The sequence below is a fragment of the Myotis nattereri genome (genome assembly GCF_964212035.1).
Source record: "Myotis nattereri genome assembly, chromosome: 1".
NCBI lineage: Eukaryota > Metazoa > Chordata > Mammalia > Chiroptera > Vespertilionidae > Myotis > Myotis nattereri.
The window spans coordinates 162434974-162450051 of NC_138075.1; the positions used below are offsets into that span (position 1 = coordinate 162434974).

Sequence of the window (15078 nt, forward strand, 5' to 3'; positions counted from 1 at the left end):
TCCTACGTATGAGTCTTAATGAGCACTCTTTTGAGATTATTTTCTTACCTTAGTGCTAAGCAATTACCACCAAACGTCAAGGTGAATTGATGGGACTGGTCTCAGATAAGCCAAAGTATACAGACAGAGATCCCCATAAAAATGAGTTGTTTACCTTTACAAAACTTTGTCTTCATGTTAAAATGGCCTTTTAAGAAATATTCCATTTTAGCAAAAATAGATATACTAGTATGTCATATAACATACAGGTGGGGCAAAAATAGGGTTACAGTTTTGAGTGAAACACCGAGTTCATTCTTGTTATGTATTCTTATTGTGTTATTTTCCATATGAACAACTGTAAACCTACTTTTGCTCCACCTTGTATATGTTTATGCTAGGACTAAATGGACTTAAATATCCCTGGAAATTAAGACTAATATGAATACATATGAAGCTGGGATGATAGGTTTAGGTAAAGCCAATCCATTCAATAGGTCAGAATTGCACTCATTGACTTGATGATTTATGGTTTCTTCATTTGGGAAGCACTAATGATCTCACTGAAGGTCTAATATGAACCCAGAACTTACTTAAAACAAATATTTAATCATAACAATGGAAGTGAAAACCATTTTACAAATGAATTGGTTAACTATTCTCATTCCCTGATAAACTTGAGGAACACATACCAGTAAGCAAGCAGATGAGAATACCTACTAAATGGTAACTATAATTTCTGTAACTCTAGCTTTACCCCTAGGACAGAGTTTTCATCTTATCACTGTTGTTTCAATCTGGAAATGACTGGCAGAAAAGAGGCAGATGCTAAAATAAATTAATTAATAAATAAACAGTAAAACCCTCCTCTTAATAAAAATAGGAAAAAACATAATCGCCGAGACATGTATGTACACATGCACATTGTTCTTGAACCATTTGTTCATGTTTAGAAATAATGTGCCCTGTGATATCCAATTTTATCCACTTATGCTATTTTATACTTTTTCTGGTTCTAAGATATTACCATTGAAAGATATTTGTGAGGTTTTTAGAAAGCCAGCTTTATAACTAGGGTAGTTTCAGTATTGGCTATCTAAGTCCTTTTTTCCAATAATTTGGCTGTAAAGTAGTAAAGAATATATGAGTGAATGTGGGTCTGACTCTAGGTCTAGAGGACATCTTCTGCCTCTTGTCTTCCATTTCCTCACTCCCCCAGTCTCCAGAAGAATGGAGAACTATCTCTCTTAGGTTTGAAATTTTAGTTCAGAAAGGCTACAAGACTGACATCAAGTGGATACGTCAGAAACGACAACTAAAGCAAAACCCATGAATCAGATAGATCTTCTTTGCTTAAAATACAATATTTTAAATAGAATGATATTTAAAGAAGAAAGCATGCATTTTTTTGCTCAGTTCATAAACTATTGTGAAACTCAATTGCCACTCTAACTGACAATGTCTCCACTGCTTCTCAGGTATTATTCTGCCGGTGGTTATTGCTCTAATTGTAATAACACTTTCAGTGTTTGCTCTGGTGGGTTTGTATCGACTGTGCAGGAAGACAGACCCAGGTAGGTAACAGTGTTTTGCTTCATTTTGTTTCCTGAAAGGAGAATGCTCATGCTAGATCTAAACTTAAGTTTATACTCTTACGGGAAGGTGGGAATTGTAGAAAGAAATAAAATGCCGTATTGCTTGATCTCAAATATAGAGGGGAAAGAACTGAGAAATCTGTGGAATGCTGGTGAATGTAAGGAAAAGGGATTAACTACTAGGGGCAGATATCAAATGTGAACAAATACCTTTCAATTTAACAGCCCGTTTTGTGGGCAGTTGAGGGAATGTGGGAGTACAGAAGGCATGAAAGGGCATGCCTTACCTATTGTGAAGGCTTGTTCCTTTTCCGGGTAACAGAGGATGAAGCGAAGTCTTGCTGAGAATGTAGTTTAGGGGCCCATAATCTGAAGAGTGTCCTGTGACTCACTTCCCTTCCGGGAAGCACAGCTTCCTTCCAATGAAAATGTTTTCCTTCATGACTGCGTGTTCTGCTAATTGAATTGATTCCTCGGGACTGAACATTATTGCAATTTTTAGTGGAATTCTAGGTTGAAATTATTACCCTTTTTAACCTCTCCAGTAGCATTTGGAATTCTTTTCCCTTTTCTTCAAAAAAGTCACTGCTCTCTTTTAAACATTCTTTGTTTACTTCTTTTTGATGTTTCATCTTCTCCCTGCCTCTGAATACTTAAGAACCCTGTAATGGCATTTTATTTTTTATTCTTTTTTAAATAAACGTTTAATTTTAAAATAGATTTGCATTCACAGAAACATTGCAAAGATTGTTACAAAGAGTTCCCACATACCACATAGCTGTTATTCTTATTATTAAGATGATATAGCCCAGCCAGTGTGGCTCAGTGTTGGAGTGTCAAATTATGAACCAGGAGGTCACTGTCACAGTTCTATTCCAGGTCTGGGCATATGCCCGGTTTGCAGGCTTGATCCCAGGTAGAGGGCATGTAGGAGACAGCTGATCAATGAGTCTCAAACATCATTGACTAGAGGCCCAGTGCATGAAATCTGTGCACTGGTAGGGTCCTTAGCGGCGGCTGGCTAACAGCTGACAGCCGGGTCCTCCCTTCGTTCGGTGCCACCCTCTGATGGTCAGTGCACTTCACAGAGAGCGGTTGAGCTCCTGGTCGGTCCAACTCTCACCCAAGGGGACAATTTGCATATTAGCCTTTTATTATATAGGATGTTTCTATCTTTCTCTTCCTCTTCCTTCCTCTTTGAAATCAATAAAAATATATAAAAATAAAAAGATGACATATTTGTCACAATGAATTAACTAATATTAGTTGATACATTAGTATTAACTAAGGTCCCTACTTTTTCAGACTTCTTCTAACCTTATTGTCTTTTCTCTATTCCAGGAAATTGAGCTTTTTATTCAATGTTTCATCTGAATCCCCCTTCAGCTCCCATGGCTCACACTCCCCTCTATTATCTTAAACATAAATCTATTTCCCATCACAGGCCCCTGCCCTGCTTGTGCGATGTGGTGTTATGTATCCATGCCTTTGTCCATGCTATTCCTTCTTCTAGAATGTTCAGCCCACCATGTAACTTTCATAAAATTCCAATGTCCCATCTGTCCATTAGCACCTACCTCAAACACCAATTTAATGTTTCTTTCTTTGCATAACACACCATCTCTTTAAGCAGAATTCTATAGAATTTTATGAAATTCATCATGTTATAGTATAGTTACTTCTCCATGTACCTGTGTCCCCTTACTCTGTTCCAGGTACTATAACAAAAATACAAAGACTGTGTGGCTTAAACAATAAACATTTATTTCTCACAGTTCTGGAGGCTAAGTTCAATCAAGGTGCCAGATTGGGTGTCTGGTGAGGGTACTCTTGCTGGCTAATATATGGCCACCTTCTCCCTATGTCTTCACATAGTGGAAAGCAAAGAAGTACTCTGTGGCCTTTTTTATAAGGGCACTAATCTCACTGAGGACTCAACCCTCTGACCTAATCAACTTCCAAAGGCCCAACATCCTGATGACATTATATTAGGCATTAAGATTTAACATATGAATTTTAGGGGAGCACACACATTCAGTCCATAATATCGGGCAGCCTTTCTAGTCACACATCATGTATTATTCTCATTGCACTGTGCATATTATAAGACAGAATCTACTATATTCTTGTTGACTGAAATTTTCAATAAAATAGAACCTTGCCTTTCCCCATTTTAATTCTAAATATTTCACCAGCAGAACTCTACCTAAGTTTCAAATACTGTTAAAAAGTAAACATCCATTTTTATAAGATATATAAGCTACACTGTTTACCCCATAGACAGTGTGCCCTCTGGGTACTAACAAATGCTGTTCCTGAAGCCAGTGTCTAACCATGCACTGCACGGACAGCTTGGTGCAAGAGCGTAACAGTGCAAGGGAAAGTTATGAGACAAAAACAAACAAATAAAAACAACAAAAAACAGTAGTGTTCATATTAGACCTTGGTGGAGAATGAGAATAAACACATCAATGACTTTCCCTTTGGGAGTTAGTGAATAAAGCCTCTTAAGAATGTCTAAAATATGTTTTCTTCCTCAGTTTCCAGAAGGGAAATAGCATTTTTATAAATCAGTTTAATTTCTCTAAGTTTCTAACCACCAATACTATTTTTTAGGGTAAATCAACCATCCAAGTTGAAACTTGTGGGTGTTGAGCACATAGAAGAGATTAAAAAAAAAGAAATTAGTGTGCTAAATCCATCTGTAAAAACACCCTCTACTGAAAAACTGTTTTACATAGGAAGATTTGCAAATTAGTTAACTGAAAAGTTGACATTTACAATTAAAGAGGACTCTATGAATGAATTGAATCATTGAGGGGGGAAATGTATAAAATTCCAACCACTATGAAAAGTAAAATAATAAAATAAAAATAGTATAATTATGGAGAATTATTCTGAAGACATACAATACTTTATAACCAAGTTTGGCAGTTGTGCAATTAGCCAAATCTATTGGGTTTTCATTAACTTTGCTTGCCAAACAGAATTCATAGCATTGCTGTCATTAAATTAGCACCATTAAACACCTACAGTAATCAGTCTTCAAAATGTTGGTGAGACTTCATTAAGTTCAGAAAATTAGTAAGCCCACTCTGCTCACTGGAAGACAACATGAATCAGATTTCAATATGAAATTGAGTTTATCCGGATAATGTTGACAGTAGTCTGAGCTTTAACCCAAATAGAACAGCATATATTCCAAAAGTAGTCTGTTGGTATGTGTCTATCTGATAATAAACCCATTATTACCGTATCCCAAGGAAAAATATTAAAATAGGCATAGAAACAGTATCACTGCATGTAGGAACAGGGCTGTGAGCATCACAGGTGATATCATATAAAGCACTTATAGTAGGAATTTTAAAGTGCTGTTAAAACCCTACTGATGGTAGGGAAGACAAGGTCAGGTCGACTTGGTGAACAGCATAGGGTACCATGAATTAAATTGCAGGAATTAAGAGTCATGGTGGTGTATGACTCTTACCAGGTGAAGCTGAACTAGCCAGAATATTAGTGGAAATCAAGGTCTTCATAACACAACTAGAGGTCCAGGGCACGAATTTGTGCACCAGTGGGGTCCTTTGGCCTGGCCTGTGGGATCAGGATCTGGCTAAAACTGGCTCTCTGACATCCCCCAAGGGGTCCCGGATTGCGAGAGGGTGAAGGCCAGGCCAAGGGACCCCACCAGTGCACGGTCGGGGCCGGGGAGGGATGCGGGAGGGCTCTGGGGCATGTCCGGCCTATCTCACTCAGTCCCGATCGCTCAGTCCCAATCAGCCGGACCCCAGCAGCAAGCTAACCTACTGGTCAGAGCGTCTGCGCCCTGGTGGTCAGTGCACATCATAGTGAGTGGTTGAGCAGCCTTAGCATATCATTAGAATATTACACTTTGATTGGTTGAATGGCCGACCAGACACTTAGCATATTAGGCTTTTATTATATAGGATAGGCCACAGTGAATGCAAGGTTTTACCACCATTGCTTCCCAGGGCCATGTGAATCACCAGCGTTCTCTCTCTAGGCCCAGGTTGTTTTCTGCCAGGTCCTGTAAGCAGCTTGGAAAAGCATACAGAAGATTAGATGCCATTAGTAGCCTCAGTGATATTTTGCAGGGCACTTTAGAGAGACTCAGTTAATGTGATTCAGATGCAATTAGAAGCAATATCATAGTTCACCACAAATTCAGAGATTTGTGTCCCCAGAAAGAGCCATGAATAAAAAAATGTCAGAAATTCAATTCTCTGGTATAAAAAGGCAATACTGAACTTTGAGGAGAATTTTTTTCAGAGGTACTGAAATAAACAGAGACCTTTTCTGGTGTTTGTGGACTATGTGATAACAAATAGTAGTTTCACATAGTGATAAGAAACTTAGTGCAGAAGTCAGTTCAGTGGAGTTGGCCTACTTGGGGGCTATCCCGTGAATGTATTAGCCATACCTGAGGAAGGAGTGCTAATCATGTCTGAGAAAATGAACAATGAGGCAGGGAGTGAAGAGATTAAAAAAGTCAAAAATTGGCTTTAGAACTATCTCTGCACTGAAAGTGGCAGGGGTATCAAGTTTTTTTGTAGCCAAGCTTCTTATAACTCTAATAATTCTCTCCTCTCCTAGGCACAGCAGAAAATGGGAATGACCAGTAAGTAAAGCTACATTTTTTCTAGAAGCTCTGACTGTATCATTTACATAGGAAAATCATTGATCCTTTACTTACACATCTTTGTTTGTATTTTTAAAGAATTTGTGTAGAAAGTATTGTAAATGGAGTTTAACTATTTTTTTCAGAGTTCTCTCTTTTCAACGGAAATTCCAGCAACTAAAAGAGGACTGTTCTTAAGCTATTCAAAATTATTAAAATGGCAAATCAAAAAGTGAAATGCAAAAATAGAAAAATGAATACCACTGCAATAATAAATATAATATAAAACATACCTAGAGTTTTAAAATACTTTTCCCAGTGGAATTTTCAGTATGTTTCTCACAATTAGGGAACTATCATGTCTGCACCTTGAGACAGCTCTGAGCGGCTTTTTTAACAGTAGATGTGCGTTCTGCTTTGACTTTTTAAAAACAAGCAAAGCAGTTGTTACCAATCCACCCGACTGTTGCCATCAAGGTGCTATAAAGAGACTATTTTTTTAAATGAATGTTAAAACCAATTCTGTGCTTAAGTTTTCTTTGTTGATCTGAATTTGTATGCTGCCTTTATGTAGGTGTTTTTGTATGTTCATCATGCAATGAAACTTAGAAATACTATCTGTAGGTCACCTACCCTGCTTAATTAGAAATAAAGGTTCTTGAGAAGTCCAGGGGGGAAAAAGGGTTTGAAAGTGTATGGAATTTGAGAAAGAGGAGACGGGAACCCTTAGCTAAAATGGCCAGCAGTGTCCAGTGTCCTCATAAAAGGGGATACTCTTAGAATTTATCAGCAGCTCCCAAAGTTTGGATACATGTCTGTGTCTTTCGCTTTGTAATTCAGGACTGAAGCCATGTACCATAAAGACCTGTGACAGGTGTTTCCCATGACCCATCTTGATGTTTAATTTCTCTGAGGACCATTGCTGTAGCAGAATGATGGGGATTTATTGGCTCGATTCCAGAAGTGGAAAGTGCTATGTGTGTGTCTGCATGTGAAGAGACACGAGTTTTGCCATAAAAACACATAAAATATATATATGCTTTTGTATCTTCTTCATTCTGTGTGTATAATGTTTACTTTCTATCCCAGACAGGCCATGCTAATTACTATGGTGTTAATTTAATGTTTTCTGTCCCAAATAGACCCCAGTCCGATAAAGAGAGTGTGAAGCTCCTCACTGTGAAGACAATCTCTCACGAGTCGGGTAAGCTCCCAAATTGTGGATTAGATGAAAAAGGGTTATTTCAGAATTCTGCTTGGATTTTGTTCATGTTGAAACATAACCGGAAAGCATAGCTTCTTCAGAAATAGTCAGTTAGTAGCTCCCTTTCAAATTTTCCTTGAAAGGAAAAACAAGCCCTAAAAATATAATTTTGGGGTAAAAATTTTGGGATTATCTGGCTTTTAGAAGTTGCTTGTTATAATGTGTAGATGTGTTCAAAAGAATGGGAGCTAACTAGAGTCATTTTCCATTCTGCAGTAATGGCAGAAAGAACATTACATGTACTATGTAGGGTTTTTATTATCTCTGTTATCTTGTCTCATTTTTGCTAATTGCTGTGTATACTCCCCTGGAACCAGGATTTATCAGTTAAAGTGTAAATCATATTTTGTAACTTCACATGATGTTAATTGAGTTTCCCCATGAGGAAAAAATACAATTTCCTGTTGATAAAATTTACATTTCTTTTTCCAGTTTCTTAGGTTTTGATTTTGCTTGATTTGAAATGTAAATGTGTGTTTTTTTCCAAAATATACATATGATTTGTTTGAGTTATAGTGTATCAAGAGCAATGATAAATGAGATGCCACATAGCTTTTAAAATTAAAAAAAACACCGATTGTTTTCTTGTTTTGAGTAGACCACATATTTAAGACACCAATATCACAAAGCAGATAAATAAAAAGTAATTATTAGCTTTACAAAATGGTCCATGTGGCTCTAACTTAACTATCAAGTTATAGAATACATTTAACCATTCAATTCCCCCAATTTTACCTACACAAAATAGTTTGAGAATGCTGATGTTATTTAAAGTAAGAGCTATGTAATGATAAACTACATTATAAATATGTAGCAATTTTTTTAAAAGACAGAAAGCTATAAATATTGTCTCACTTTAAGAGCAAGCTCTCAAAGGCTGAATGTGGTCCCAATTTCAGGTAGGAAATTCTAACTAGAGCAAACTACAAGAAGCAAACAGAAAACTTGAGAAGTGAGGGTACCCAATATCTGTAGACAGGCCCAAACCCCTCTCATGAGCCAGTCTCTTAAGAGAGACCTTCCTTCATGATGTACCTGGTTCCTTTATTCCTACCTGGTTCTCTCAGAGGTAACCATCTGAATGGGCAGAGGAGTAAAATTCATTCATAGGTGATTGGAAACCACTCACAGGTCCCCTAGCCATTCACCTGGCTCCACGAAGTAGCCTAGCCTATTCCACCAGGTCAGAGAAAAGGAGCCTAAATATGAACTAGTCCTGAGTAAGTCCATGAAGGATCCTGAGCCTGCCTATACCATTTGTCAAGAAGAGTTCTCAGAATCTGCCTGTGACTTGTAAGCAAGCATCACAATAACGTCATGTCCATTGGGAATTTAACCTAACCTGCAGCCTGGGCTCCCCCAGCTGGGGATGGGCTGGCTGCCCAGCACTTGGAGGAAGCCTCTGTGTAGGAGCCCCTGGTTCTCCTTGGGGGAGGGACTGGGATCAGGACCCCCCACTCTACCATCCTTTTCTACCAGGGAAATGACAACGCACACCAGAATTGAGGCTTCCAGAGGGGAAAACTCTAAAGAACCTTTTGTTTCTTGATGGCAAATTTAATATCTGGTTCTCCTGTAAGGACCAAGGATAATTCTACATCAGCTGACCTCTCTCACTCTCCTAGTAATTGAAGTAATAAGTGGAATAGACTATGGCATGATAATTAAGACTCTTAACTCTCCAAGCTCCCTTTACTTCATAAGGAGGCTTTATTATCATCGAAATAATCAGATCTGTTGTTCTCTGATACTTTTCTGGTATTTCTGCCAACTTCAATTTAGGCCTCACATCTCATTTAATAAAATAACTTTTAAATGGGCAACCCAACTGATTACTGTGGAAATATTCGACCAGATGACAAGAGTGAATTGGTGTTTCAAAGGTTTCAACAGCCTAGATTTAATCATCTGAAACATAATGATCTGCAAATGCTCTTTGTGCCACCACAATTCTTACTAAAGTCTGGTTCCTAAAACACAAATAAATCTCTTTCCCCTGCTTTTCAAACTTATTAAAATAAGATTTTTTTATAAAATTATGCTCACCATAGTTAACAGAAGTTATATTATTATAATTATTTTTACTTAAATATCCTTTGTCCAACAATGACATCTTTCTTAAAATAAAACTAAAATAAAATCTAAAATGATTAGGTTTGATATAAGTTCACAGATTTAGCCCAATTTCCCCCTATCTCCTATATAAAAATTTTTAGAAATTTTAAGAATGTAGAAAGTAATTTGTTAGAACAAATACCTGACTACCCATCACTCAGAATTGATGAGTGACACATTTTATGTTATTTGCTTCTAAGAAAGAATTCATGTGCCTAAGTGGTAACAGAATGAAATTTGAGTTTCCATGGCCATGCGTTCATTGGATTAGTCAGTATTTCAATTAATAAACTCTGGTCTTATATCTGAAAATGAGTTGTGTCATTTTAGAGGTCACTAAGTCATGTCTCCAAGGAAACAGAGCTCTGTAGCCACCACCTTCAAAGGGAAATGCCAGTGGGTGCTAAATTGTCTGGGTTTCTAGAAGCCTCAGTGAACCTTGATTATTGCTCTGGTCATTTTGTGCTGATAAGAAAGTTCCTTGCCCCTGAACCTCCTCTGATTAGACTAAGATACTCATCTATCCACACTCTCTGCTTTCTTTGAATATGTTCTCTCTCAAACAGCGTTCTGCTGCTGAAAATGTAGCCCATAAATGTTTACAATTTGATTATTTAAATTAGGGGTTTTCTTTAAGTAAAAGAAAGCCTAGTAGAGTATAACAAGAACGTGATTTTAGCAAAAATTAAACACCAAACATGGCAGATCAAGGGGTCTTTTATGAATACCCAGAAGATACCACCCAGCTTCAGTAAAGAATCTGGCCAAGTTAAACATCCCATGATGGCCGAAAACCGGTTTGGCTCAGTGGATAGAGCGTCGGCCTGCAGACTGAAAGGTCCCAGGTTCGATTCCGGTCAAGGGCATGTACCTGGGTTGCGGGCATATCCCCAGCGGGGGATGTGCAGGAGGCAGCTGATCGATGTTTCTCTCTCATCGATGTTTCTAACTCTCTATCTCTCTCCCTTCCTCTCTGTAAAAAATCAATAAAATATATTTAAAAAAAAAAAAAAAAAAAAAAAAACATCCCATGATGACTGCAAAGTATACATGTGACATGATGCATGTTAAATGTGATTCCCAGCGACATCACATCTCAGAAAATTATTATACATTATCTCATTTTTTAAATTAAAGGCAACAAGAATTATGAAGAAAACTGCTTAATTAGTTAAAGAATATATGACTGCACAGAAAAAAGAAAACACAGTATCTTTGAATTTAGTTTCAAAGCATTGCTTGATTTTGAACCATTTGGAGGAAGAAAAAAATGATATCTGAATTCATTATAATATTGTTCTGCTTAAAAACTCTAAGTGTGTATTAGCTGAGATTAAGCTCAAACACTTGACCCTGTGTGCTGGGCCTGCCGTGCTGTGCCAGACTTCTCCTGTTCGGTTTTGAACCACTTAATAAGGCACATTCCCCAGATGTCACTCATCTCCTATCCCTCTGTTCCCCAGTGCACTCAAGCTCTTTTGAAGGGGATGGTGTGTGCCAGGCCAACTCAGCCAAGGGTTTGGTGAGCCTGAGCCGTGGCGGCAAAGGATGTAGAAAAGACAGACAAAGAGAATAAGCTGGGTCTAGGTGGATCTCCTGTGCCTGGCTGAGGCCACAGAGAGAGATCCAGACAGCAAGCTGAGCCTTTATTTTATAGCCAGAGGTAAACAAGGTAGTGGTCACCATAGTTACAGTGTTCTTGTGAGTTTCACTTGTTTTGGCAGCACTTGCTGCATCTCCCTCAGCCCAAGATCTAGGGAGTATCATAAGGTCAAGCCTAATTATGCTAAGCGGGCTGTGCCCACTAAGCTGGGACTTGTTTGTGGCTTTGCCAACAGGTCAATCCAAGGCTTAGCCCTGTAGCCGCACCCTTCAATGGTGCCTTAGTCTCCTTTGCCACTCCTGTCCCCTGCCCCTCCCTCATATGGTCATTACACATTATCAGTATGCTAATACTGTTCAGCATATTATCGTAAATGCACAGTCACTTTTATTTGCTTTTTTTTATTTACAAATTAGAAGTTGATTAACAACAAGAAATAAGCAACAGTGTAAAGATCAGCAAAAAAAAACAAAACAAAAAACAAAACAAAACACGAATGGATTTATAAAGCCATACATAGATTCAGCTTCTGCCTTCCCAGCCCTTCAATATTTGGCTCATTCTCTGCATGCATTCACCGAAGGTTCTTTTCTCTAGGTACATGTGTTTCATTTGCTTTTACCATAGACATCATTATTATAACTCTATTGGAATCAGATTGCTATTGCATCTTTCTCACATTCTCTATTCCCAATTAGAGAGACCTGGAAGGGGATATTAAGAATTGTAATGGTTTTCATAAAGTTTGCTTTACATTTCTGAAAGACAGTAAGGTTCGATGAACGTTTATTTTGTTTACTTCTCATTCCTGTACTTCATACCCATTGATTCCAGGAGATGCTGTGCCTTTAGAGAGCCAAGAGCTGTCCTGGGGTAGAGGCCATGAGGGTCATGGCGTTGGTACTTCTCAGAGCATGGGACCTAAGGCACTCTTGCAAGAAAAATATCAAGAACAAACTGGGTTTGTTCTCCTCATAGGTTTCTGGCACTATTTATTATCTCCATGACTGTGCAGATAACAGGTGACATCAATGGTGTCCCCAAAAGACAGCTTTCCTAACTGGTAGATAAAACCTGGAGTAACATAATGACATTTATTCTCTGACTGGTTTGGCTCAGTGGGTAGAGCATCGGCTGGAGACTATAATCCATTTTGATTTTATGTAGTGTGACAGGTGTTGATATTTGAGTCTGTCTGAAAGATGCAGGTAGTGTGAAATGTGTTGATCATGAATCCAGGGGCATGCCTCTCAGTTTCCTAGGTTAAATGGAATAACACTGTTAACTTGAGTAATGTCCCCTCTGCTATGCTGTATGTCAACAAAGTGTTCCTATTGACCTATAAATTCAATTTCACAAAACTCTCACTGAATTAAACAGAGGATCCTAGAATGTGTTCCTGATAAAATGGCACTTGAAATATATGACATAGGTTTACTGAGGCAGGGCCAGCTCATGGAGCAAGCAATAATCAATAACTCATTCCCTAGGGTACCTCTCTTGTTATCACCTCCCATTCACACACACACACACACACACACACACACACACACACACACACACACCATTCCCAGGGAGTGAGTTAGCGTCCATTGCTCCTTTAGGGTGAAACAGATAATGGCCTAAAAGAGCTCATAAGTCTTTGTGAAAAGGCCATACCAAGAGGCAAATTGTGGCTTTAATGTCATTCTTGCAGGGAAGTTAGACTTCTCTTAAAAAACAAAAGCAAGCCAAGAAACTTTATTTTCATCCTTATTCACTCCCTGAGCTTAAGGTTCAAAACATCTTCTGTTCCTAGGTGAGCGCTCTGCACAAGGAAAAACCAAAAACTGACAGCTTGATGAATCCTCCCCACACCTGGGCAGTAAATATGTAAGTTTCCTAATTTCATTCTCTGAGCTACTCATTAATGTCTGCTTTGTTAGCCGGTTGCAGCTTAGATGACTTTCAAAGACTTTTATTAGGAGAAAAGTTAATGGTTTGTGCCAGTGAAACCATCATTGTCTATTTGTCTAAAAACAAACACTAAAATGATTTGCCAGAGCAATGAATGGCTGGGGGGGGGGGGGGGGGGCTGTAAAAAGTTCTTCCAGTCGCCCGGCCTACCTCAGAATGGCACAGTCCCTGCCTATCGGGGATGTTTCCTTCTCATTGCAGTTTGCCTGTATCTGGGTCACTATACACACACTGACAGTGCACTTAGACAGGGTCCTATTGCTATTCCAGACTCACAGGACTTAAAGTGAGAATGCTGACAAATGTGTAGTTTATTCCAGGAAAGGTTATGACACAGCAGCAGCATTAGTGTTGGGGTGTGCATACCGCCAAAAGCTGGCACAGGGCATGAAATCCAGAGAAGCCAGCTTGGAGGTCCGATTGTCCTCCCTCCGTAAGGACTACACCAGGATGTCTTTCCTCTCTGGGTCCAGGAACCATGGATGTGTGCACAGAGCACCTCAAACAAGGTGATCCAAAATGTAGTTTCACCTGGAGTTTTTTATACCAAGCCAGTCATGCAGACAATTTCTTGGTCTATAACTAGCTGAGTGACAAAGCCCTCCAGGTATTTTAGTGACTACCATATGCAGATGATCAATTTCACTACAATAATAGTTAATCAATAAATAATTAAAACTTTTCAAAACTATGTTTACAAGCAACACTGCTATTCTGCGTGCTCCATACTTTAACCAGGAATCAGGGCAAAGCAGGTGTATTTCTCATTTCATTAAAAGAGCGCAGGCCTTGTCCTGACTGGTTTGGCTCAGTGGGTAGAGCATCGGCCTGCAGACTGAAAGATCCCAGGTTCGATTCCAGTCAAGGGCATGTACCATAGTTGCGGGCACATCCCCAGTAGGGGGTGTGTGCAGGAGGAAGCTGATTGATGTTCCTCTCTCATCAATGTTTCTAACTCTTTATCCCTTTCCCTTTCTCTCTGTAAAAAAATCAATAAAATATATATTTAAAAGAGCAAAAGCCAATTTTAGGCCTCCTGGAATTAACTGTCCCAGCTTAGCATGCAATTGTCTTTGCTTTCCTAGAATTGGTTCATATTTTCTTCTGACTCATTTTATTTTCATATGAAGCATTGATTAAGAGCCCTCACAATTAGTATTTGATTCGTTTTAGAACCTGCAGAAGAATTTGCCCTTTGGCAACTAATATTTTTTTAAAGAACAAAAAATATATATGCCCATAATTGGCCTGACCAAAATGGCAGTCACTCTGGGTAGTGTCCAGGGGGAAGATTATCATTGTTGTGTCTACTCCCTATGTCACCTGCCCAGCCACTAATACGATGCTGTTACAGACACTGTAATAAAAAACTCCTTTGTTCCTATATTGGTTGCAGATTTTTGAGAAAAAATGGTTGATGCAACATTAATCATAACCACTACCCTACTCACATGAATCCAGATGTTTACCTAGCTGATCTATGCTGCAAACACTTGACTTTACTTGGAAGTTCACCTACAGAGGAGCCAAGTTCAGTTAAACAATAACTGGGACCACTGTCAAAAGAGCTATTAATACAAAAATAACTTGTGTTAAGTTTTGAAGGCCACTGAAGTAAAAGACTAGACATATGTTAGTTCTATGCAGTTCAATACACATTTGTGTTTTAAATGCAAATGTGCACTGTTTTCTTCTTCTGATATTAATTCTCTTATGACAAGAAGTAGCAAAGATGACATCACTAAAGGAATTGATTTGCTGTTACATAGGACTTCAGCTAAGACCAGAATTTCAATGCGAAAATGTGAAGTAGAGAAAGCACACTTCCTTCTTATTGATGCCAACAAATGGTCTGAATGAAGTGGTCAATAATCAGTGTGGGCATGGGGATAGGAGCTAGTAATATCCTACCGAGAAAATGTATAAA

The 15078-nt window shown here is 38.5% G+C and overlaps 1 protein-coding gene and 1 long non-coding RNA gene across 2 annotated transcripts in view; one reads left to right on the forward strand and one right to left on the reverse strand.

Annotated features, from left to right (window-relative positions):
• Positions 1 to 15078, forward strand: part of EMCN (endomucin) — a 105040-nt gene that overhangs the window by 83814 nt on the left and 6148 nt on the right. The window contains exons 8-11 of the mRNA XM_081085630.1: positions 1458 to 1553; positions 6189 to 6213; positions 7356 to 7417; positions 12994 to 13067. Of these exons, the coding sequence (XP_080941756.1) occupies positions 1458 to 1553; positions 6189 to 6213; positions 7356 to 7417; positions 12994 to 13028 (218 nt within the window). The 3' untranslated portion in view covers positions 13029 to 13067. The remainder of the gene's footprint in view (positions 1 to 1457; positions 1554 to 6188; positions 6214 to 7355; positions 7418 to 12993; positions 13068 to 15078) is intronic.
• The window catches only part of LOC308515128, a 62489-nt gene that overhangs the window by 19579 nt on the left and 27832 nt on the right, over positions 1 to 15078 (reverse strand). The gene's annotated exons all lie outside the window — the stretch shown is intronic.